Raw genomic sequence first — 22,826 nt, forward strand, 5'->3', positions numbered from 1 at the left:
GAGGTATGACTGTATAAGCCAAATGGCTCCTTAAATCAGGGTTATACTTGCCAAAACGGTATGTATAGTTGCCATTTTGGGGGCCAGCCAACTCAGAAGTTGTATTTTTCAATACGACTTTTTGGTTCCTGAAATTCACCCTAATTGTGCAGATAAAATGTCATGGATAGAATTCTACAAGGATGTTTTGTTAGTGTGTGAAAACGGACAAGATCCAAAATCTCTCTGGCCTGTCCTCAGATGTCTATAATCAATTTAATTCTAAACTGAACAATTTGCCTATTACTCTCCCTTCTCTTCTGCTGACCACCAGGAGAAATCTCCTAGGTGGTGACATGGTAGTACCCTGTTTGTGGGATGTCCTTCCCTTAGACATGTGACAGGTGCCAATAACAAGTCAAAACATGCCTATATGCCCGGGCATTTTAGGGTTTTTTGTTCCTGAGTGATCAACTTGCTGGGTTTCCTCCTGTGTGAATTTCATTACTCTTACGCTTTATTTCTAAAGTTTGTAAAACTGCAACTTACTCTTCCAGATAGCTTTCAGGTATAATACTTCAGGGTTGCAGTGGGATCATTGAAGAGTTAAATCTAATCCCTCATTGACAATATTTTTCCTAAACTGTGCTATATACCAGGCTTCCTCAACCTCGGCCCTCCAGATGTTTTTGGCCTACAACTCCCATGATCCTTCCCTAGCTAGAAGGATCAGTGGTCAGGGATGATGGGAATTGTAGTCCCAAAAGATCTGGAAGGCCAAGGTTGAAGAAGCCTGCTGTATACTAATTGGCTAATGTAGTTGCTTAGTCATATTTGCTGTAAATGAATAGAGCACTATATGGAAGGTTAGACTTTGTATCCAGGTTGCTTCTTTCTGTTTTACTTCCACTCCTTCTCTATATTGCCTAACTCTATTGCCTTGTTAACCCCAGAAACATAAAGCAGCGAACAACCCCAAACTCGTGCTCACTCTTTTTAGAATTGTAATTTTCCCTGGGGTCTTGTGATGAAGCCTGTGATATACATTTTCTAAATAGATATGGACATTGTGGCCCATATGTCTTTGGCCACATTTGCACATCAGGCTAAACCACGAAATGCAAAAACTAAAGCAAGCCCAACCAATCCTTAGATGTTCGTGTCCTGTCCTCTCATACATCTGGAAGGAGAAGCTTTTACTTTCATTTCCTCTTAAGCTGTGCTTGTCATTTTGTCTGAACCTGGGACCATATTTTATCACTAACTGTGGTCATTTTCTATATAAGCTGACTTAATAACTAATGGTTTGAAATTGGCTTACTTTGAAACTGACCATAGTTGGTGTTAAACCACAATCCTGGGTTCAACCAGAATGACAAGTTGAGTTTAGTGGAAAGTGAAAGTAAATGCCTCTGAAGTTGTTGTTCTGGTTACACAAGGGAGCGTGGAACAACCACGTGATTTGAAACATACACGGGGTTATTCCTATTCATGCATATTGTGGCGAGCCTTAGTTTAGTGTGACATGAGAATGTGGCCTTTGTTTAAAAAGCTAAGCCCTCCAAACTTCCCAGAAGCTGGTGTTGGTTAGGGCAGAGCAATTTATTTTTCTAAAAGGAAATGTACTTCCAGCAGTGACCAGTGTGGTGTGGCAGAGCCCCTCTCCCAACATCTAGGCTGGACTGAGCAAGGCATTGGTGAGCCTGGGGCTGCACAGATACACCAGCAGAGCCAATCCAGCATTCCTGCTCATGCATCTGTACAGCTCCAACCTCCCTCCCGGTAGGCCACAGAGATGCCCTAGCCGGTATTGTGTACTTGTTTATAAATGTTCATAATGAGATCTGAGCGAAATCGCAGTGTTCAGATACAGAGCTTTAAAAATAGGAAAATGCAAGTTCACTCAGTTAGGTATACAGTGGTACCTCAGGTTAAGTACTTAATTCGTTCCGGAGGTCCATACTTAACCTGAAACTGTTCTTAACCAGAAGCACCTTTTTAGCTAATGGGGCCTCCTGCTGCTGCCACGCCGCTGGAACACGATTTCTGTTCTCATCCTGAAGCAAAGTACTTAACCCGAGGTAATATTTCTGGGTTAGCGGAGTCTGTAACCTGAAGCGTATGTAACCTGAAGCGTAAGTAACCTGAGGTACCACTGTACATGACGATCTAGTGAGGAAGAAGATAGTATTTTCTCTTTTAACAAGGTCTCATTTGTCATTTGCATAACAAACATAATCAAAAAGAAAACTCAACCTCAAAATCAGACAAGTTTTATAAAACATTGTTCACCTTTATTTCATACAAAAGAACTTGGCTATGAATTAGAGTCAGATCATTGGTCCATCTGACTCAATATAGTCTCCTGGCTCTGCAAGGTTTCAGAGAGGGATCTCTCACAGCCATACCAAGAGATACTGGGATTGAACCTGGAATCTTTTGAATGCAAAGCATGTGCTCTGCAACCACCGAGCTATAACCCTTTGTTGTAGTTACTTTAAGCTATGGTTTAATGTGAACAAGCAGCTTGCTGGTACAAGCTGCTGAAATTGCAGGCAGTTTCCTTCTCTCCCACTCCTGCTACTGTCAGGAAGCAAAGCATGGTCTGACTTGTTGTATCATCCGAATCTGAGCTCATGGTTTGTTTCTGTTCAAACAAACCATTAACAGAAGCATGCCGGTTCTTCACAGGAAACCAGATCATTTTGTCTATGTTTTAATGTGACATGTGAACCAGGCCAGTGTTCATGACGTGACCATTTTTCTTGTTTTAAGAAATTATAAACACCGGCGTAACATTCTTGGATCTACATTTAATTTTAAGTGGGCTGTTTTTAGAAAATAAGAAACTTTCAGTACTTAAAAACCATTTACAAGAGTAAAAATCCAATTCATTTTTTTAGATGTGTGGGGTTTTTTACAATCATTTTTATTCATCCTGAGTGCAGTAAATAGTACAGCACAAATGAACTTCTAAAAGAGCATCATGTCGATTTTATGCATTAGATGATCTTAATCTTTATATAACTGATTAAAAAACTGAAGTAAGATATTGTATTCTAGGTCCGCAGCCAATTGAAGGCCGTTTGGCAACGTGCAAGAGCAACCTGCTGAAGTACTGGAAGAACATGGTATGTAGAATAGTTGTATCTTAGATATTGTGTTCTTATCAGCAGAAATAATTTCTCTTAATAAAACTGCCTTACGGAGAACAAATTTATGAAAGAAAACATTGTTTATGAAGGTATTATAAAGCGCTGAATATTTAAGTACTTGATTGCCATATCATGTGCTATGGTCTTTTGAAAATTTGCAGTTTCCATTAATTAGCAGGCTAACCATATGAATGATGTAGCCTGCAAGTTGCTCCACAAACCTAGAATAACTTGTCTACTGTATGCTAGTTGCTTGTGGACAGAATATAAATTGGATCAGCTTTTGTTTTACCTTAACTGCTGGATGAACTTTTAGAATGCATAATGAATGGCATACCTTTTGTTAGTGTGAACACTTTTGACGGCTCATCTGGTATTATTCTGTTCCAGTATCACCTTTTTGTCAATTGGCTAAATGTCAAAAATCTCATGTTGCTACCACGTTCCTGGAAACAGTCCTAATTCACTTTATTTTAACATCTTATATTAAGTAACCAGTTTTAGTCTGGTTTCAGGTGGAGAAGGATCACAGGAAAACCACAAAGCAAGCTAGTTTTAACTGCACTCTGATTTTATTCTTGCATGATGAAATACATGCTGAAATTCAGACATGCTGCTTGCTGTTGGTGGGGTTTTAAAATATCCAGCACAACCGCAGCTTTTAATTTGGTATAGTAGGAATCGTGAAGTCTTACCAAATTATTTCCTTTGTGCACTAGTTTGTGAACAAGAGAAATAAGATAAGACACCTAAGTAGAGAGCAAGACAGTTATATCTCCTTTACAGGGTTGCATTCTCCATATTGAAAGCCTGTTTGTAGGTGCCCCTTCCAGCCCACTCCCAACCGAAATGAATAGGCAGCCTTTGCAAGCCAATGCTGTTTGCAGACAGTAAATTACTGGTGGTTTTAACTGTGAAAATTGTACTTTGCGCCCAATATCAGCTATTATGTGAAAGGAAAATTACGTTGGAATGACGCTGATTATGAAAGCTGACTTCTAGCTGAATTTACTTTTAAACTGTTCTTTGTCTGTTATGCTGCTTTCACATGCATAATCTGTCAGTTCTTGGGTGATTTCTGAGATTGGAACCTCGGGTGGCAGCCAGTGACTGCTCAGCTGCACTTGCACTCACAGCATCTCTGGGTCAGCCCACCTGCTTTGCTGTCCAGAAAGTTGCTCCCAACTTTAATAAGATGGGCAGGGTTGATCACTATTGACCATGCATTCATTCCTTGCACAATTTCATTCTGAACACTCAGCTTGAGATTTGGAGGTGTGTGTTGCATGCCTCTTATTTTAGGTCCCTAGTTGACTTTTTGTGTTATGTAAACTGAAACTCATATAACAATAGGGCCAGCTGTATCCAGATGATAGAATATAGGGCACAAGGCTTATGCGAGCACCATGTTCTCAAGCATAAATTCACCTCTTGGAAAATGTGTTCTTCTGTAGAATAAAATAAGAGATGATGAAATTTGGCCTTTGGCCAAGGGATTCTGGCAGTTTTAAGTTTCATTAGTATATTTCCTTGGGCCCCAAAGGCATCACATTTTATACATAGAGAGCAGTCACTTAACAGGGATTGCAAATTGGTAATAGCTATGAAGAAATAAACAGAAGTGTTTCTATTCTAGGATACTATAAGCAAAGAATAAATATGTTCCGGGGCTAGGTCAGCTCAGCCACTCAACACTAGTACAGGGTTTCCCGAACTTGGGTCTCCAGCTGTTTTTAGACTACAACCAAAAGTAAAGTAAAGGTAAAGGGACCCCTGACCATTAGGTCCAGTCGTGGCCGACTGGGGTTGCAGTGCTCATCTCGCTTTATTGGCCGAGGGAGCAGGCGTACAGCTTCTGAGTCATGTGGCCAGCATGACTAAGCTGCTTCTGGCGAACCAGAGCAGCGCACGGAAACACTGTTTACCTTCCCGCCAGAGCGGTACCTATTTATCTACTTGCACTTTGATGTGCTTTCGAACTGCTAGGTTGGCAGGAGCAGGGAGCAATGGGAGCTCACCCCGTCACGGGGATTCGAACCACCGACCTTCTGATCAGCAAGTCCTAGGCTCTGTGGTTTAACCCACAGCGCCACCCGCACTATGGCAAAATGTCCTCCATAACAGGGACAGTATTGCTTTATCAATTAGGAGCATAGGAATCTGCCTTATACTGAGTCACACCCTTAGCCCATCTAGCTTAGTACTGTCTTCACTGACTGGCAGCAGCTTTCTAGGGTTTCAGCCACGGGACATTGCCAGCTTCTCCCGAGCTGGGAAGTGGATGGCAATTTTAAGTGTTTTGTCTATCCTCTATTTTACACTACCTCTAAGACAGTGTCTCCCAAACTTGGGTCTCCAGCTGTTTTCGGACTACAGTTCCCATCATCCTTGACCACTGGTCTTGCTACCTAGGGAAACACTGCTCTCTATCCATCTGATCCTCTCTGTAAACGGGGTTCTGTTGTGCATGGCTATCCTAAACCTGGGTGCAGACAGTGCTTCAGATTTCTGCAAAAAAATGTTTATAGGGAGAGATCCAGTGCTGCACCAGTAGATGCAACAGAATTTCCTAGTCCTCTCCTCCCCATTCCTGCCCCCCCCCCATCCTTATAAAGCAAATTAGGGACTGCTGGGGAAAAGAAAGAGAGTCTTAAGTCCAGTTTACACAAGAAGATGTCTGTTGTGCAAGCAGGACACTGCATTTGGATATCGCTCATACTTCAGAATATTCTTATTTGCCAAATGCTTTGTAGTCAGATTTGGAAAGAGTGAGTTGAGAAAATTTAGTGATTTTTTTTTCCAGGTTAAGGGTTTAAAATTTTGTACGTAAGAACAGATAAGATCAGCTTATAGAATTAGGTAAGACATTAATTGGTTCCGTTTCAGCAATGGAAGTCTTCAGCTGGAGAGCAAAAAGCCAGTGGGTGGCCTCGGGGTGCTGTGGGTACGAGTGTTGCTGAATAATCACTGGCTGACAGCGACATGACAGAGTAGAAGATCAGCCTTACATCTTATACCAGAGAAGCCAGATCACAGGAGACAGTTGACAGGTAAAATTTTGAAATGGAAATGTCCACTACAAATGGGTTGCTGAAAAGAAGAGTCCAACCATTGTAAACTGCATTATTTTCATCCTGTGTTTTTCATTAGTTTGCATTGTGGGAAATTTTTAGAACAGCAGCTGTTAAACCTTGTCAAGGTCAACAGAAGCCATTCGAAGGCCGCTGCAAATCTCATGGAATTAAACCCCACGTTTCCACCAAGTAAACACTCAGCAGGGAAGTTCAGCCAGTCTCAGGTCTCTTGATACATACATTTGCAAGCACGTGTTTGTTGCACTCATAATTCACATTTTTTAAGGCATATATCTAAGATGCTTGATGTATACACTTAAAAATGTGATGTCTGAAGTGGTCCTAGAAGACTAGGACATTGGTGTGATAGGTGTTTCCTGTGAGAGGACTACTGGGATTCAAAAGTACATTCTAAAAAATAGGCAGTTACTCATTAATCACCCCATGTCATGGGGGGACAGGGTCCATACAGCTGTTCTTGCTGTAATTAGAAAGGAGTGGGTCAGCATTCTACCCACTAGCTGCCTCGTGATGTCTGCAAAAACAGGTCTGAGAAGGGGTGAGAGGTTCTTGTATATAAGGAGCCATGGATGTAATAGGCTGTATTTTTTTCTTTGAGGTTTTGGTGCTGAATCTAGTGGTGAAGTACCTTGTGGTGGAATTACTAATTAATTGTAATAAAATTGTGACTGGTGTCCGTATTAAGTTTTACAAAGAAATGTGTTATATAGCGGCCTCATCTCATAGGCTGAAGTGGGTGATGCCAGAAATACAACCTTTACCAATATTAAAATAGACATTTTGGCCATTCTATCCTGGGCCATCAAAGGCCAACCTATATAAAAGATAATATGCACTTCTAGGAAATGTATGGATTTGTCTTAGTGAGTCTCAAGGGCAAACCTGTAACCTGTAATTACAGGTTAGCCACCTCTGTACACTTCCTTACATTCCTAAGGTGACACATGAATAATGAAAGAGGGCACTCTTAAAATTTCATAGTAATGCACAAGGCTGGAGATGGCCTCTGGGTATATTGGGGCATATCCTATTGTAGATCTTTTTTATCATGAACCACACCTTGAATTGATCCTGGAGGTCAATAGGGAACAAATGCAATCTCTAGTTCTTTATTGTAACGTGTTTTCTTATGACCTACGTCAGAAAGCAGTTTTCGGAATTAACCTTAAACCAGCTTAATATTTTGAGCCATCATTGAGGGTGGCTCTTTCTAAAGTAATGCAGGCTAGTGGAATTGGTAGAAAGCTCTTCTAGGCACAGTTGCAATGCATAGCTCCAGGCATGACTATAAGCCTGAGTGAAAGTGCATGGCTAAACACTACCAGTAGTGGAAGTAAAAATATATTCTCCTTTCCACAAGGTTTTCTGGCCATCATCATTTCTGTCTTTCATGGATTTCATTCCAATAGCCTGACTTTAATGAACTGCCCAACTACTACTGGGCTCTGGGAAATGTCTTGCATTGAATCTAGACAAATTCAAAAGTTGATTTGTAAAGGCTGGAACTTAGTTTTGGCAGCAGAATTATTATATATATTTGTGTTAAGATTTCTTGCAACACAGAGTGTGTGTTGGCTAATGATCACAATTGTTTGCTTAATTGCCTAATTTGAAACATGAACTTGAAGATGTTTAACTAAGCATAACTTTATTCATTTAGCACTATTAAGCCTATGCTTGGCCCAGCACAAGAGGACCAGCGACAACCTGTTTTTAATCAACAACACAAAATTGTGATCACCCCAATGTCACCGAATGGCCACAGCTTGTAAAAGGTAAAATGTCATTAACTTTTTTTAAAAATGGTGTTTCAAATGAAAATAATGCTTTTTATCCTTCCATAACAGCTTAATTATTAGCAAGTAGTCTTTAGGAGGACACCATTGAGCCAAATACTTTTGAAGTGTCTATCCCTTTATATTGCTCTGAATATCAGTGTTAATATTCTATAAAATGTTGTGCCCCCCCGAGTATAGTGGAGACTGTCTCTGGTTCAGTAATTGCCAGAAGCAGTCCACCACAGTCCGACCTTAGAAGAAAATGAAACAATGCACAGATTTGGGGAGAGATCTTAATGGTATCTTGCTGACAATGGGTGCTCAATTTGGCTAAAACAATGATTTTGTTCCAGAGACTTGGTGAAATTGCCAAGTGCAGCAGACTTGCATGCCTTTGCTTTTTCTATCCTAGGAGTTACAGTGGAGGCAACTTCTTGCAGAATGGAGAAGTTCCTTTGAGTGGCATTGGAATTGAGCCACCATATAAAATTGCTAGCTCATGCTGCAGTGTTCAGATTAGTGGGTGGGTGTGTTGCGATCATGCTTTCTGCAGTGCTATTCGGGGCTGAAAACTAAGCACTTGTAACGAAATTTATTAAACAAAAGCAAACCTTTTGTTTTTGGCAGGGGTGAGCTAAATAATGATAACTTTGATGTTTTCTAAACTTCTTCAGCATGTTATATTTAATTTTAAAACACTTTTGTTCAAATAAACAAATACATTCTACACTGTATTTCTTTAATGGCTGTTAACCCACCTTTCAGAGAATCTGTCCTCCACAAGGCAATTTTCAGCATCATGTAACAACACTGATAGACTGAAATTCCATAATATTTATTTTTTTGAAAAGCAAACAATAAAATAACATTTAAAAGATAGCAGATAAAACAATTCTTAAAAAACAGTGCCATAATTTTTTTCAAATGCTGGCTAGAATAAAGAAGAGGTAAAAATATTTTCCTGGGGAGGGTATTCTACAAATGAAGAATCATCACAGAAAGGCCTGTGTCCTTGTAGAAAACCAGCACTGTGGTAGAATAAAGTTTTAAGTAGCACAGAACTTTGGATATCTGAACAACATAAAAAGCTGCTTTATACTTACTAATAATACAACACTGTCAGCTGAGCTTCTGGAAATCTTAGAAACATAGGCTTGTTGGAATCTCAAAACATACCAAGGCCACTTTTTAATATAGCACAAGGATTAATATAGCTCAGCTGAGCTGGTACTGGCAAAATAATGATAATAAGAAAGTGGCAAATTATTGGGACAGCTAAAAATGCGGAAGTATTGTAAACAATGGTTTTTATGAAGCATTTGATGTGAGAATAGAAAGTGCTATGTAAAAGCGGTGTACAGTTTGTAAAAGTTGATAATTGCAAAAGTAGACAACTGTGAGTGTATGATGAACCGCTTATATCTGTGCTTGTATCGTTTAAGCAGCCTTAACCTATAGGTAACTTTGATTTGAAATCACTAGGACTGACTTCCAAGAGAATATGTTACTGGTATTAATGAATCACGTAATATGCTAGTTGTATTTCTTTTCCTCTTAGCTGCATACGAAATGCTCACGTTTTTATTTAAACCTTTACAGATCACCAGGAGAACCTCACTCTGAAAATATTGAAGCTAGCCGAATGTAAGTATAACTAGCATATCAAAAGAGTGCATTTGGTATACAGTGGTACCTCGGGTTAAGTACTTAATTCGTTCCGGAGGTCCATACTTAACCTGAAACTGTTCTTAACCTGAAGCACCACTTTAGCTAATGGGGCCTCCTGCTGCTGCTGCGCCGCTGGAGCACGATTTCTGTTCTCATCCTGAAGCAAAGTTCTTAACCTGAAGCACTATTTCTGGGTTAGCGGAGTCTGTAACCTGAAGCGTATGTAACCTGAAGCGTATGTAACCTGAAGCGTATGTAACCCGAGGTACCACTGTCTTTTGTGTGAAACCCAGATGCAATATCAGAGTTGCATTACCTTCATTCTTCAACAGCTACCTTTAAGTTGTACTTTAGAAAAATTGTTCATTGTTCACTTCTTCAACATTTGCCCAGATCAGGTACATTGAGAACACAAACATTTGCCTAGATTAGGTAATGTTGAAATCAATGGGAAATCACATTAGTCATGACTTGACTTTTGCCACTGATTTCAGTGGAATCTAAGTGCAGCTAACTTGGCAAGGATCCAATCCATAGATCTCTTTGATGTTTTTGCTATGACAGTTCCTAGAGCCAATAACGCAAGCTGCTCCTAAAGGTGAATTACAGCTCGCTGCCTTGGCAGGTAAACTGTGCTAGTGAAAAATGTCACATCACCCACCATGTGCTCATTCTGTATGGGAATATAAATGACTGCTCTGGATCACAACCAGAGGCTTCTTCAACTTTTATTATCTACAACTAAAATTAAGCAGTGTCCAATTGTTTAGTGATACAGAAAATACTAGGTCAGGCTCATGAGTAGAAAAGGTACTGGTCTAACTACCAGACTTTGAAATTTCTGCTTCTTGTTATTTCAGTGTTTCTGGTTTATGATACCTGGTTTATATTCTGTGTGGTTTTTTTGTGGTGATTTACATATTTTATGTTTTGTAATGGACCACATTGGAAATCTTTGGGTTGAAAGGCAGGCTATACATTGTCATACTACTATTAATAACTGTAAATAATTTGCTTCATTATACTTGTGCTTTTCATATTATTGTAACTTGAAATAATCTAAATTTTGAAGCTACAGCTGCAATTTAATTCCATCTTATTTATTAGATCAAAATAATTTAACTCAGATTCTTTTATTTGTCAACGGCTCAACTAACTGCTAATATGGAGTTAAACTGTTTGTAAGTGGGCAAAATCCATTCATTAGTCTAGATAATACTTAAAAGAAGAAAGCAATTAACGCTCTTCCTGCTCTAACAGATTTGATAGGGTGGAAACAACTGATGACAAATATTGTTGATGTGTAACTTAGTTAGAAAGAGGACCGAGGGGGAAATGAGTCAAAATATCAGGCATTTTTAACCAGCTTCCTCTGAGAACCTTACTTTGCTTTTCTGTTAACTGTGACGTTCAGAGCTAAAGGGAGTACCCAAGCTGGTTTGCATGTAACACTAAACCATGGTTATGTATGTACAGAAGCAGGAAAGATCCCTAGTGAGGCTACAAGTTTGTCTACTCTCTCCTCCCTCACTAGTGTTTACCTTGTTACTTCGAATTCCGGCTTGTGTATGAACCAGAGATCCAGGATTATAACTATTCAGTTATACAAGCCAGTTTCATAATCCATGATTTGAAGCTGGCTTGCTCTATAACTGACCAAAGTTCGTTTAAACCACAATCTCTGATTCTCACATAACAACAAGGTAGTATTGGGGAAATGGGAAAAAAGTGCTGGCAAAGTCCTTCTCCTGACTTCATGAGATGTGTATGAGTCCAAGGCTTTGCTTTGGGCTCATTGACACAACACTAAACCATGGTTTAGTATTAATATGTAAGTAAACTCATGATGATTGTGACACTTAACTCTGTCTAACACTGGGTGATTAGTTAGATTTCAGTAATTCCCAATTTCTGCATTTGAAGAATGATAATAAAATACTTGCCAAGCCTAAGAATACTGATGCTAGTAAAAGAATTGTCAGGCCCGTAGTATATTGTATTTAATTGCCAGTGCGTGCAGTCCCATAAAATTTGACAACATATTTGTTTCCTTTGCTGTCTTCCGAAAACGGTTCTTCCAGTATATAGAGTAGTGTCTGTTCCTTTTACATTAAAACAAGATATTTTTTTAAAAAACCAAGAAGCAGATCCAGCAACCACAAACAAAACCACAAAATAAGTTTCTGTCATGTGCCACCAAAAGCTGGAGACAAAATTATTGTTTTGCTTGGCACCTAAAAAGTTACAACTCGGCACCTCATTGGTATACCATGGAGTGATATTCCAAAAGTTGTGGGCCCTGTTCTCATGATGGGAACACTCAGTAGCATAGCTCGATATATAGGTAAATTCAAACAAGACTGGGCAGTCTTTCAGATAATTAGTCCCAGGCCCTTTAGGGTTTTCAAGATCATAACTGTCCCAGTGAAAACTACTCAGAAGCAAACAGCCATAATGTAATTGTGCAGTAATGATAGTTGTGCTGAGTATTCCAGTTGCAGTAGATGTGTGGGATATAAATCATCTCAAGAATGTTGTTGTTGTTGTTTAGTCGTTCAGTCGTGTCCGACTCTTCGTGACCCCATGGACCAGAGCACGCCAGGCACTTCTGTCCTCCACTGCCACCCGCAGTTTGGTCAGATTCATGTTTGTAGCTTCGAGAACACTGTCTAACCATCTCGTCCTCTGTCGTCCTCTTCTCCTTGTGCCCTCCATCTTTCCCAACATCAGGGTCTTTTCCAGGGAGTCTTCTCTTCTCATGAGGTGGCCAAAGTATTGGAGCCTCAGCTTCACGATCTGTCCTTCCAGTGAGCACTCAGGGCTGATTTCCTTAAGAATGGATGCGTTTGATCTTCTTGCAGTCCATGGGACTCTCAAGAGTCTCCTCCAGCACCATAATTCAAAAGCGTCAATTCTTCGGCGATCCGCCTTCTTTATGGTCCAGCTCTCACTTCCATACATCACTACTGGGAAAACCATAGCTTTTACTATACGGACCTTTGTTGGCAAGGTGATGTCTCTACTTTTTAAAATGCTATCTAGGTTTGCCATTGCTTTCCTCCCAAGAAGCAGGCGTCTCTTAATTTCGTGGCTGCTGTCACCATCTGCAGTGATCATGGAGCCCAAGAAAGTAAAATCTCTCACTGCCTCCATTTCCTCCCCTTCTATTTGCCAGGAGGTGATGGGACCAGTGGCCATGATCTTCGTTTTTTTGATGTTGAGCTTCAGACCATATTTTGTGCTCTCCTCTTTCACCCTCAATAAAAGGTTTTTTAATTCCTCCTCACTTTCTGCCATCAAGGTTGTGTCATCTGCATATCTGAGGTTGTTGATATTTCTTCCAGCAATCTTAATTCCGGCTAGGGATTCATCCAGCCCAGCCTTTCGCATGATGAATTCTGCATATAAGTTAAATAAGCAGGGAGACAAAATACAGCCTTGTCGTACTCCTTTCCCAATTTTGAACCAATCAGTTGTTCCATATCCAGTTCTAACTGTAGCTTCTTGTCCCACATAGAGATTTCTCAGGAGACAGATGAGGTGATCAGGCACTCCCATTTCTTTAAGAACTTGCCATAGTTTGCTGTGATCGACACAGTCAAAGGCTTTTGCATAGTCAATGAAGCAGAAGTAGATGTCTTTCTGGAACTCTCTAGCTTTCTCCATAATCCAGCGCATGTTTGCAATTTGGTCTCTGGTTCCCCTGCCTCTTCTAAATCCAGCTTGCACTTCTGGGAGTTCTCGGTCCACATACTGCTTGAGCCTTCCTTGAAGAATTTTAAGCATAACCTTGCTGGTGTGTGAAATGAGTGCAATTGTGCGGTAGTTGGAGCATTCTTTAGCGCTGCCCTTCTTTGGGATTGGGATGTAGACTGACCTTCTCCAATCTTCTGGCCACTGCTGAGTTTTCCAAACTTGCTGGCATATTGAGTGTAGCACCTTAACAGCATCATCTTTTAAAATTTTAAATAGTTCAGCTGGAATACCATCACTTCCACTGGCCTTGTTATTTGCAATGCTTTCTAAGGCCCATTTGACTTCACTCTCCAGGATGTCTGGCTCAAGGTCAGCAACCACACTACCTGGGGTGTACGAGACATCCATATCTTTCTGGTATAGTTCCTCTGTGTATTCTTGCCACCTCAAGAATATCTGTACGTAATTACACATTCTATTTCACTTAGTTTATTTCCTTGTTTGTATGAAATTGTTAAAATAAATCTGTATAGCAGCCATCATTTGAAACAGAGGGCTTAGGCTAGTATTTCTTAGAACACAAACCCCCAATTCATCTAGAAAAAAATTACTTCATGAATTTTGTGAGGATTCATACACTTAAAGGTTTGTTTTAAACTGCAAATACTTACAGCATGGCTAATATCAAATAATATTCTCTCCTTGGAATGTCCTTTGCATGCAAAGTCTTGTTGTTAGGTCCATATCATAAAGATCTGCATGGAGTAGTTTTGGAAGGTTTTATTTGGAATTAAAATAATTCCAAATAAAATGGAGAGTTTGTGTTTTGGAGGTCACTTATATATTCTCAGCCTAGTGAGCACTATATTTTGAGACATTAGTTTTCGTTAAATAATTTATCCAGGTGTGTTCTATGTAAGAGATTTACAATTCCTGTAGTCTTGACCGATGGTGAATTGGAATGATCCCAATAATATTTTAACAATTTCATTTGAGACATAACTTCAAGTTTTTGCTCAGACTAGCAGAAATATAGAGCATTTCTGTGCAGTGTACTACCCAGCAAAACTGAAGCATTAAGAGATCAGCTATAGGAAACTCATCATTGAGTTCTTTAATCATCAGTTCTCATCATTGAGTCTCTAATTAACCATTGTTCCCTGTTTCATCCAAAGCAGGAAACTATGGTCACCAGCTTAAGAGCAAGCCAGGATCTTAAACCTTGATTTGAACTTGGCTTGACAATTAAATATCCCTGTTAAAAACTGACAACGGGGGGGGGGGGGATGTTTTAGTATAGTATGGCAGCATGGAATTACAATGCAGACAGATGTATTTGCATATGAGGCATGGAAGCCCCAGCAGCATCGCCAATAATGAGAGATGATGAGACTCATAGTCCATATCATTTGGAGAAGCCAGGTTCTAGTCATACACTTACTGTACTAAATTTCTACATTATTATGGAATTCAATATACAGTCATACCTCGGGTTACAGACGCTTTGGGTTGCATGATTTCGGGTTGCACACCGTGCCGAACCCAGAAGTACTGGAACTGGTTACTTCCAGGTTTCGGCACATGCACAGAAGTGCCGAATCGCAACCCGTGCAGACACGACGCTGTAGGTTGCGGACGCTGCGGGTTGCAGGCGAGCTTCCCACACGAATCACATTCACAACCCAAGCGTCCACTGTAATGAGAAGGAGTGCATATATATACGAGGAGCTTAGTAATTCTTGTAACTGAATGATTTGTTGGAACCAAACTATGACAATTATTGACCATAGCCCTGTCCTAATTAAGTACTTTTGAAAGTTCTGTTACTTAAATCTTTCCAGTTGAAAGTAATCACATTGAAATGCTGAGCTTGGGGAGGGTCTTTGCCCCAGACTTCGATAATCTACATTTTTTAAAGAAGCAGCAGACTAGTTTACACATTCACAAACTATACTGTGCATCAGACCTATTATTATTATTATTATTATTATTATTATTATTATTATTATTTAGCAGGTGCATCTTGCCTTTCAGGATCTCTTGATGTGCAATATCTCTTAAATTGAGAGAGATTACTTCAGAGCCTCACTAATCTGTGCTTTGCCGACCATTTGAATGAGCTTGTATATGAAAGCCATACTAATCCTTGTGCTTACTGTTTGGATGTTTGGTACAGGAAGCGAGCAGCTGCAAAGCATCTAATAGAACGCTACTACCATCAGTTAACTGAGGGCTGTGGAAATGAAGCCTGCACGAATGAATTTTGTGCTTCCTGCCCAACTTTCCTCCGTATGGATAACAATGCAGCAGCCATTAAAGCCCTCGAGCTTTATAAGATTAATGCAAAACTCTGTGATCCTCATCCCTCCAAGAAAGGAACAAGCTCAGCTTACCTAGAAAACAATTCCAAAGGTGCCCACAACAACTCCTGCACTGACAGAAAAATGAACAAAAAGGAAATGCAAGGCCCAAGAGATGACTTTAAAGGTAAGGCATTACCTTTAACACTGGCTGCCAATTTGCTTCAGGTCCAGTTTCAAGGTGTTAGCGGTAAGTCTTAAACAAGTGGAGACCTCGGCACTTGAAGGAGCATCTCTCTATACTAACCTGTCCGTGCATTAAGAGTAGCCAGTGAGACTTTCCTTTGCCTCCCAGTTTTAGAGGCTGTATATTATGTGGAGATGGGGAAGAGGGTCATTTCTTTGCTGGTGCCCAGTGATGGAAAACCCTCCCTTCAGAAACAGGCACCTTGCTTTGTTGTCTGATAAAGAACCGATTATTCAGTCGGGCATGTCTGTTGCTTTATACTGTGTTCCATTTTGTGTTTTAAGATGAGTGCTGTTGGTTTAGTTTACGTACCTTATTTTTATTTGATGAATCCTTGTTTTAAATGAATTACTTACACTGCCCTGAGATCAAGAAGTATAGGGCAGGCTATAAATATTTGAATAAATAAAATAACAATGAGGCGGCTTGTTTCAACAAGCCATGGTTAAGATTAACCACCATTTTGAATTCTGACACGGTGTTAACCTGGTTAATTGAAATCAAAAGTGAAAACTTTGCAGCTCCCCCTAACAGCTGTGCTAGAGCAGAGTGGGAAGCTGTGAGACCAGGGGAATGGTTTATTGTGACGCTGAACACAGCCCTAGTTTCCAATTCAATCTTCTTTTGTCATAATAAATTGCCAAAGTTGTTGTATCCCTGCTGAAGTTGGTAAATAGTGGGTCTCTGCTTAACACATACTTCTGCTTAATACATAGATTTTAACCTAAGTTCAACAGTTTAACCTAAGTTTAAGCTAAGTTCAACAGAGGTTTTCTGCTTTGTGTTTAACATTGTAGATGTGACATTCTTAACAGAAGACAAAGTCTATGAAATCCTTGAGCTATGTAGAGAAAAAGAGGACTATTCACCTTTAATCCGTGTCATCGGGAGAGTATTTTCTAGTGCTGAAGCTTTGGTACAGAGCTTTCGAAAAGCCAAGCAGCATACTAAGGAAGAACTGAAATCTCTTCAAGGAAAGGATGAAGATAAGGATGAAGATGAAAAGGAAAAAGCTGCCTGTTCTTCTGCCATGGAAGAAGATTCAGTTGCACCATCATCATCATCATCCAGAACAGGCGATGCCGCCCAGGGGGATAACAACCTACAAAAATTAGGCCCAGAAGAAGTGTCTGTAGACATTGATGCAGTCAGACGGGTCTACAATAGATTGCTTTCTAATGAAAAAATAGAATCTGCCTTTTTAAATGCACTTGTGTACTTGTCGCCCAATGTGGAATGTGACTTGACTTACCATAATGTGTACTCTCGAGATCCTAACTATCTCAACTTGTTTATTATCGTTATGGAAAATGGTAATCTTCACAGTCCTGAGTACCTGGAAATGGCACTGCCATTGTTTTGCAAAGCAATGAGTAAGCTACCCCTGGCAGCTCAAGCGAAGCTGGTCAGATTGTGGTCAAAGTATAGCGCAGACCAGATCCGACGGATGATGGAAACGTTTCAACAACTTATAACCTACAAGGTCATAAGCAACGAGTTCAACAGCCGCAACTTAGTGAATGACGACGATGCCATTGTCGCTGCTTCAAAGTGCTTAAAAATGGTTTACTATGCAAATGTAGTGGGAGGGGATGTGGACACGGATCACAACGAGGAGGAAGACGAAGAGCCAATCCCAGAATCCAGCGAGCTAACGCTTCAGGAACTGCTGGGCGAGGAGAGAAGAAATAAAAAAGGACCCCGAGTAGACCCACTGGAAACGGAACTTGGTGTAAAAACTATAGATTGCCGAAAACCACTTATCCCCTTTGAAGAGTTTATCAATGAGCCACTGAATGACGTTCTAGAAATGGACAAAGATTACACCTTCTTCAAGGTAGAAACGGAAAACAAATTCTCCTTTATGACATGCCCCTTTATATTGAATGCTGTTACGAAAAACCTGGGATTGTATTATGACAACAGAATCCGTATGTACAGTGAAAGGCGCATCACCGTACTCTACAGTTTAGTTCAAGGACAGCAGTTAAATCCGTATTTGCGACTCAAAGTGAGACGGGATCACATCATAGATGATGCTCTTGTCCGGGTAAGTGGCGTATTGGTGTAAAAAGGTGTTTGACTGCCCATGTTTGAAAATAAAATAGCTAGAAGCCAGATTGTTACTATGTTATCGACTCAGGTTTCCTGGTGTCTGAAGTATTATAAGCACTAGTTGAGGTTACCATTTCTTTGGGGGACTGATGTGTGGAGGAGGAACCTGCCATGTGCACATGTGTCATATCGTTCCCAGAATTACTCCTGGAAAAAACATTTGAACCTATGTAAAACGTGTATGGCTTTTCTTTTGCTAAAACCAAAAAGCCATCACGTTAGAATTTTAATCTCTGCACAAATGTTCCTGGAATATTTTGATTTGGCACACTATGGCTTTTATCCACAGATGACCATTCAGAAAGAGACTTGAGGTTCTTGGAAGTTCATTGATGGATAATGGTACATTCCATGTTGTGACAGTGGTGGGGGGAAATTACACTGCTTTATTTCAGGTGTGCATTTGATGGGGTGTATTGTTTGGCAATTTGATGGGGTGTATTGTTTAACTATCCGTTTCAGAGTGTCCCCATAATCCAGCCACATCATGGGCAATTGTCATGTGAAACAGTTTGTGGTATAAAGCAGCAGTCAGGTACTCCAGCGTGTGAGCCTAATTAAGCCCAGTAGGCCTCCCTCTTTGTCCTGTGAAGCCATTTTGACCAAACCACACCTACCTTCTACACCCCTGTTGCAGGTAAAAAGATTCAGATCCCTGCCAAAAGTGGAATTTTCAGGCACTGTCAATTCAGCTAGCTGCTGCTGCTTGCAAAACCATGTTCCCGTACGAGCACCGTCGATAATCACATTTCCCCCTGTAAAGGCACAGGGCTTCACAAGCACTGGCGATCAGTGGAGGCATCCACACCTACAAAGCACTGTGCCTTGACCTGTGCAGTTTGATTTCAAACAACACAAGCAAAATAAAGCACTTCACCCATCCTGCCTTTCAGAATGGCACGCAGAGCTATGGGGACCTAGGCATCCAGCCCGCCAGCTGGAAACTGTCCCCCATCCCCGTCCCCCACAATTTAAAAAGAAGATAAAAATGAAAACGCCACCTTCTGTAAAACTTATTAAAGCCTTTCCCTCCCTGTGTGTGAACTGATTGTTGTTGTTCCTTCCCAAAGACATCTCCCGCCTCCACGACATGCATACACATGTAGAATCATAGAATCGTAGAGTTGAAAGGGACCCCAGTGGTCGGTCAGTCCAACCCCCTGCAATGTAGGAATCTCAGCTAAAGCATCCATGACAGATGGGCATCCAATCTCTGCTTAGAAACCACCAGTGAAGGAGTGTCCACAACCGAGGGAGACGGTTCCACTGTCGAAGAGCTCTTAACTGTCATAAAGTTCTTCCTGATGTTCAGTCAGAATTCCCTTTCTTGTAGAGAAGAGGCAATTTGCCCCACGGAACTAGTGGTATAAACCCCTAGCCCCTTCATCGCAAGCCTTTCTGTGTTTCGTCTTAACTGTTTGAAGCTCAACCTGCCCTTCACAAAGCCGTAACTGGAACCATTAAAAAATCTCCCATTCAGTCTTAATAAAGCTAGTCTTCAAACCAGTGGTCTACATAGCACCAAGAGGTGTTAGTAAGCAAATGTGTCGTCTGAACACATGTCTTGAGTTAACAACCTGACATCTGGGGAACAAAAGCTTCCTGGAGTACTGTACAGAACTTTGCATCTCTGTTGTGTAGGTTACTAAAGTTTCACAGTAGCTTTCCAGCAGTGACCTCTTGAGTTTGGTTAGAGAAATAGAAAATCTGGTTCGTGCTTTTTTCCTAGAATGCAGGTTCTTCAGTTTGTGATAGGAAAGATGAGCAGTCCCTGATAGGGGAAGGAGCCGTGAATCAAGTCTCCCGAGACCTGTGTCACTTAGGTTAAAGAGTTTAATTGCAATTCTGGTGCTGGTGCTAGCATCTAGCGTGTAAGAATAATGTGCAATTGCATTAACATTGAGTGGTATCAAGTGGTCCTGTTCCACTAGTGAAAAAGAGCTTTCTCCTTCTCTCTTCTCTCCTGCAGCCCCCCACTGGTAGACCCTCTAGGGAAGATTTTGAAGGGTATACAGGGGAGAGGAAGTTGCATTGTGCAAGTGGTCTTCCACTCACACTGGATGCAACCCACTGCCTTCTAATTACATTCATCTGACTTGACTTTATTTAAACTAGGTTATATTTATTTTGCTGCATAGAAATAGAATATAAAACATAATATAGATAATTAAACAGTATTAAATCATAAAAGCATCACGAATTAAAACTGCAGAAATAGACTAATTTGAAAAGGCTTGGGAGAAAAGATTTTCAGCAAACATAAAAAAGTTAACATTTTATGCAGCGGTGATAAGAGTCTCCTTATTTAGACCTAATAACTTGATCAAGTCATAAATACTGCAAAGCTTTGGGCTGGTTTGAAGACTTTGGTGTTGACAGGAGAATCCTGAGTGAAGCTGAGAAAGCCAGCTGCTGTTTACCTCAGATAATTTTTCATGCATGTGAGGGGAAAACACGAATCTGCAGCTTTGCACTGGAAGTTTGAGATTTTAAATTTGTTGCATGTGCTATTTCATTAAGAGTGAAAAGGCTCCTTCATATGCCCCTGTGAGTGGGATAGTTTGATCCCTCTTTGGTGGTTGAATTCCAGAAGTATTGGTAGGAAGTGCTGCATCAGGAATGGCAAGCCTTTTTCTGTCCAAGGGATGTGTTGATCCTTGGCCAATCCTCCATGCCTGCAGTGGTTGTGGCCACTCCACACACATTCACACTATCTGTACACACATCCCAGAACTAAGTTTCTTTACTGGCAGTCACAGAATTTGGAATTGCAGTAAAACTTGTATTTGCCTTGGCAACAATCCTGCAATTGCGCTTTGATTGCCAGTGGCAGAAGGGATAACCTTGGTCACAACTTGTTTTGATTCCAGCATTCTGTTCCACAATGGTGGGGGTGCACTGATCCAGTGTAGCTGCAGGAGAAAGCTGCATTACAGCTCACATTCAGCTCTTGCAAATCTATAATTCACTTAGTAAGTTTCCAAACTCTTAGGACAGAATTCTCGCCAGAACCTGTTTACATTGATCCTGCAAATAAAATGGAACATTGTGTTCTATAAAACCTAGTTTAAGGCTGCTATATTTAATGTGTGTGTTTATCTAGTTTGACTCAGCTCTATTCTAAGCTGGATGTCTTTCTGTTTTTCATTTGCTCAGCAGTGCAGTTGGATTTATAGTATCAGAAATCCTATTCCTGTTCTGCAAGTAAATTTTTCCTTGGCCTTGGATATTGGCTGCCTTTTGTTAGCCTTTCCTTTTTATGTACAACACACATTGTGACTGAGTACCACCCTTAAATTGTCAAGAATGTATCGTGTACCTTACTACACCCAAGATGCATCCTGAAACAATAAACTTTCCTAATTACCGGGCAACTACCTTCCTACTCTGAATGCTGACAAAGTGCCCTTATAAACTGTTAATTCTTGTGCATTCATAGACTGGGTCTATTATCTATTTGAAAATTTGGTTTCACATATGTTTAAGAAATAACTGATTTGCTTCTGTTCTGCAAGGCCTTGTAACCATCACAGAGTAACCTTTCTCTAAACTATAGATTCAAAACAGATGTTCGATTAAAGCAGCCTTTGGCAACCTGGTGCCTTTCAGGTGGAAGGCACCAGGTTAGTGAAGATTGACTTAAAACTTGTAGCTCAAGGCAGTGGGAACTGCCAGGTTCTCCACTAAACACCTGATATCAAGTAATTTGACATTTGTAAGTGCTCACCCAGTTGTTTCTTTGCAGTTGTGGCTTAAATTCAAGCCAAGGCTGCAAAGACTCCTGGTGGAAGTGTGGCTTGCATTCAACAGGGATTGGCTCCATTCAGGAGCTCTGATCGGGAGCTCGTAAGTGCTTGCATTTGGTACCAAATTTAAAAGCCTCTGGATGCAAGCCCCATCTGCAGAAGAAGAATTGGGGGTGCATTCTAAGATTCCCGGTTGCTTTTGTGTAGCTGTGGCTTTACTTGCCCTTCATCTGATGTCATATGATGTAAGGTGTGGGGCAGGTGGGGAAATTGCCTTGTGGGCCTTGTTTTGCCCATGATCTGAAGTTTCTTCCTCCATGACATAGAATATATTAGCCCAATTCACATGTCTTTGGAAACTAGGTAATAATTTGGTATGAATGTGCCTATCTGGACAATATGACTCTCACCTGCTGGCACACAGGGGATATAAACCAGGATTCGTGACTTCACATTATGTCAAAACCAGGAGACACAGACTGTTTTGCTCCCAACAAGCAAGACAAAAACAAACCTTGGTTACACATCCTGATTAGGGAGTGAAACAAACTACAATCCCGGCTTTAAATGGTAACACTAAGGCAGTAGTTCAGTTTTGTTTCCTCCCAGCATAAGCTGCAGAGAAGCAAAGTGGCCAAGATCAGTGTGTTCACAATAAACCAGTGGTTTTCTACCACTGTGCTGTGGCATCCTGGGGTGCCTTATATGATGGTAGGGGTGCCACGGGCAACACTGGCCTCTGTCCCTCTTTCCTTTCCTCCCTCCCTCTGATGCCTTCTCGAGTCCCTGCCTCCCAAAGATGTGCACAGCTGTTTGTTGCAGCTCCTCAGGCGAATGTTGTCTCTGCGAGGCACCTCTCTTTGGGGCGGGGAGGGGGCAGCTCAGAGACCAGGGACTGCTGCAGCAGCTGCCCAGAGGACTCCGAAGGAGAGAAGAGGAGGCTAAGGGAACACTCCACACAGGAGGGTGTTCGAAAAATGGTGAGAGGCTGCCAGCTCTGCAGGCAATAATGGGATGCTTAGCCCTGCAGGGGTACTGCAAAAAGAA

At 40.9% G+C, this 22,826-nt stretch overlaps 1 protein-coding gene across 6 annotated transcripts in view; it reads left to right on the top strand.

Moving 5' to 3' along the window:
- Positions 1–22,826, top strand: part of UBE3A (ubiquitin protein ligase E3A) — a 38,253-nt gene that overhangs the window by 5,357 nt on the left and 10,070 nt on the right. For 2 of the 6 annotated variants that reach the window (XM_083437742.1, XM_083437743.1), the window contains 6 exons: positions 3,043–3,110; positions 6,021–6,184; positions 7,890–8,004; positions 9,607–9,651; positions 15,548–15,858; positions 16,716–17,968. In XM_083437742.1, coding sequence (XP_083293868.1) covers positions 7,985–8,004; positions 9,607–9,651; positions 15,548–15,858; positions 16,716–17,968 — 1,629 coding nt within the window. In that variant the 5' untranslated portion in view covers positions 3,043–3,110; positions 6,021–6,184; positions 7,890–7,984. The remainder of the gene's footprint in view (positions 1–3,042; positions 3,111–6,020; positions 6,185–7,889; positions 8,005–9,606; positions 9,652–15,547; positions 15,859–16,715; positions 17,969–22,826) is intronic. The other 4 variants (XM_083437744.1, XM_083437745.1, XM_083437746.1 and 1 more) reach the window with 3 other exon arrangements.

Source organism: Podarcis tiliguerta (assembly GCF_965153285.1).
Source record: "Podarcis tiliguerta genome assembly, chromosome: 4".
NCBI classification, from domain to species: domain Eukaryota; kingdom Metazoa; phylum Chordata; class Lepidosauria; order Squamata; family Lacertidae; genus Podarcis; species Podarcis tiliguerta.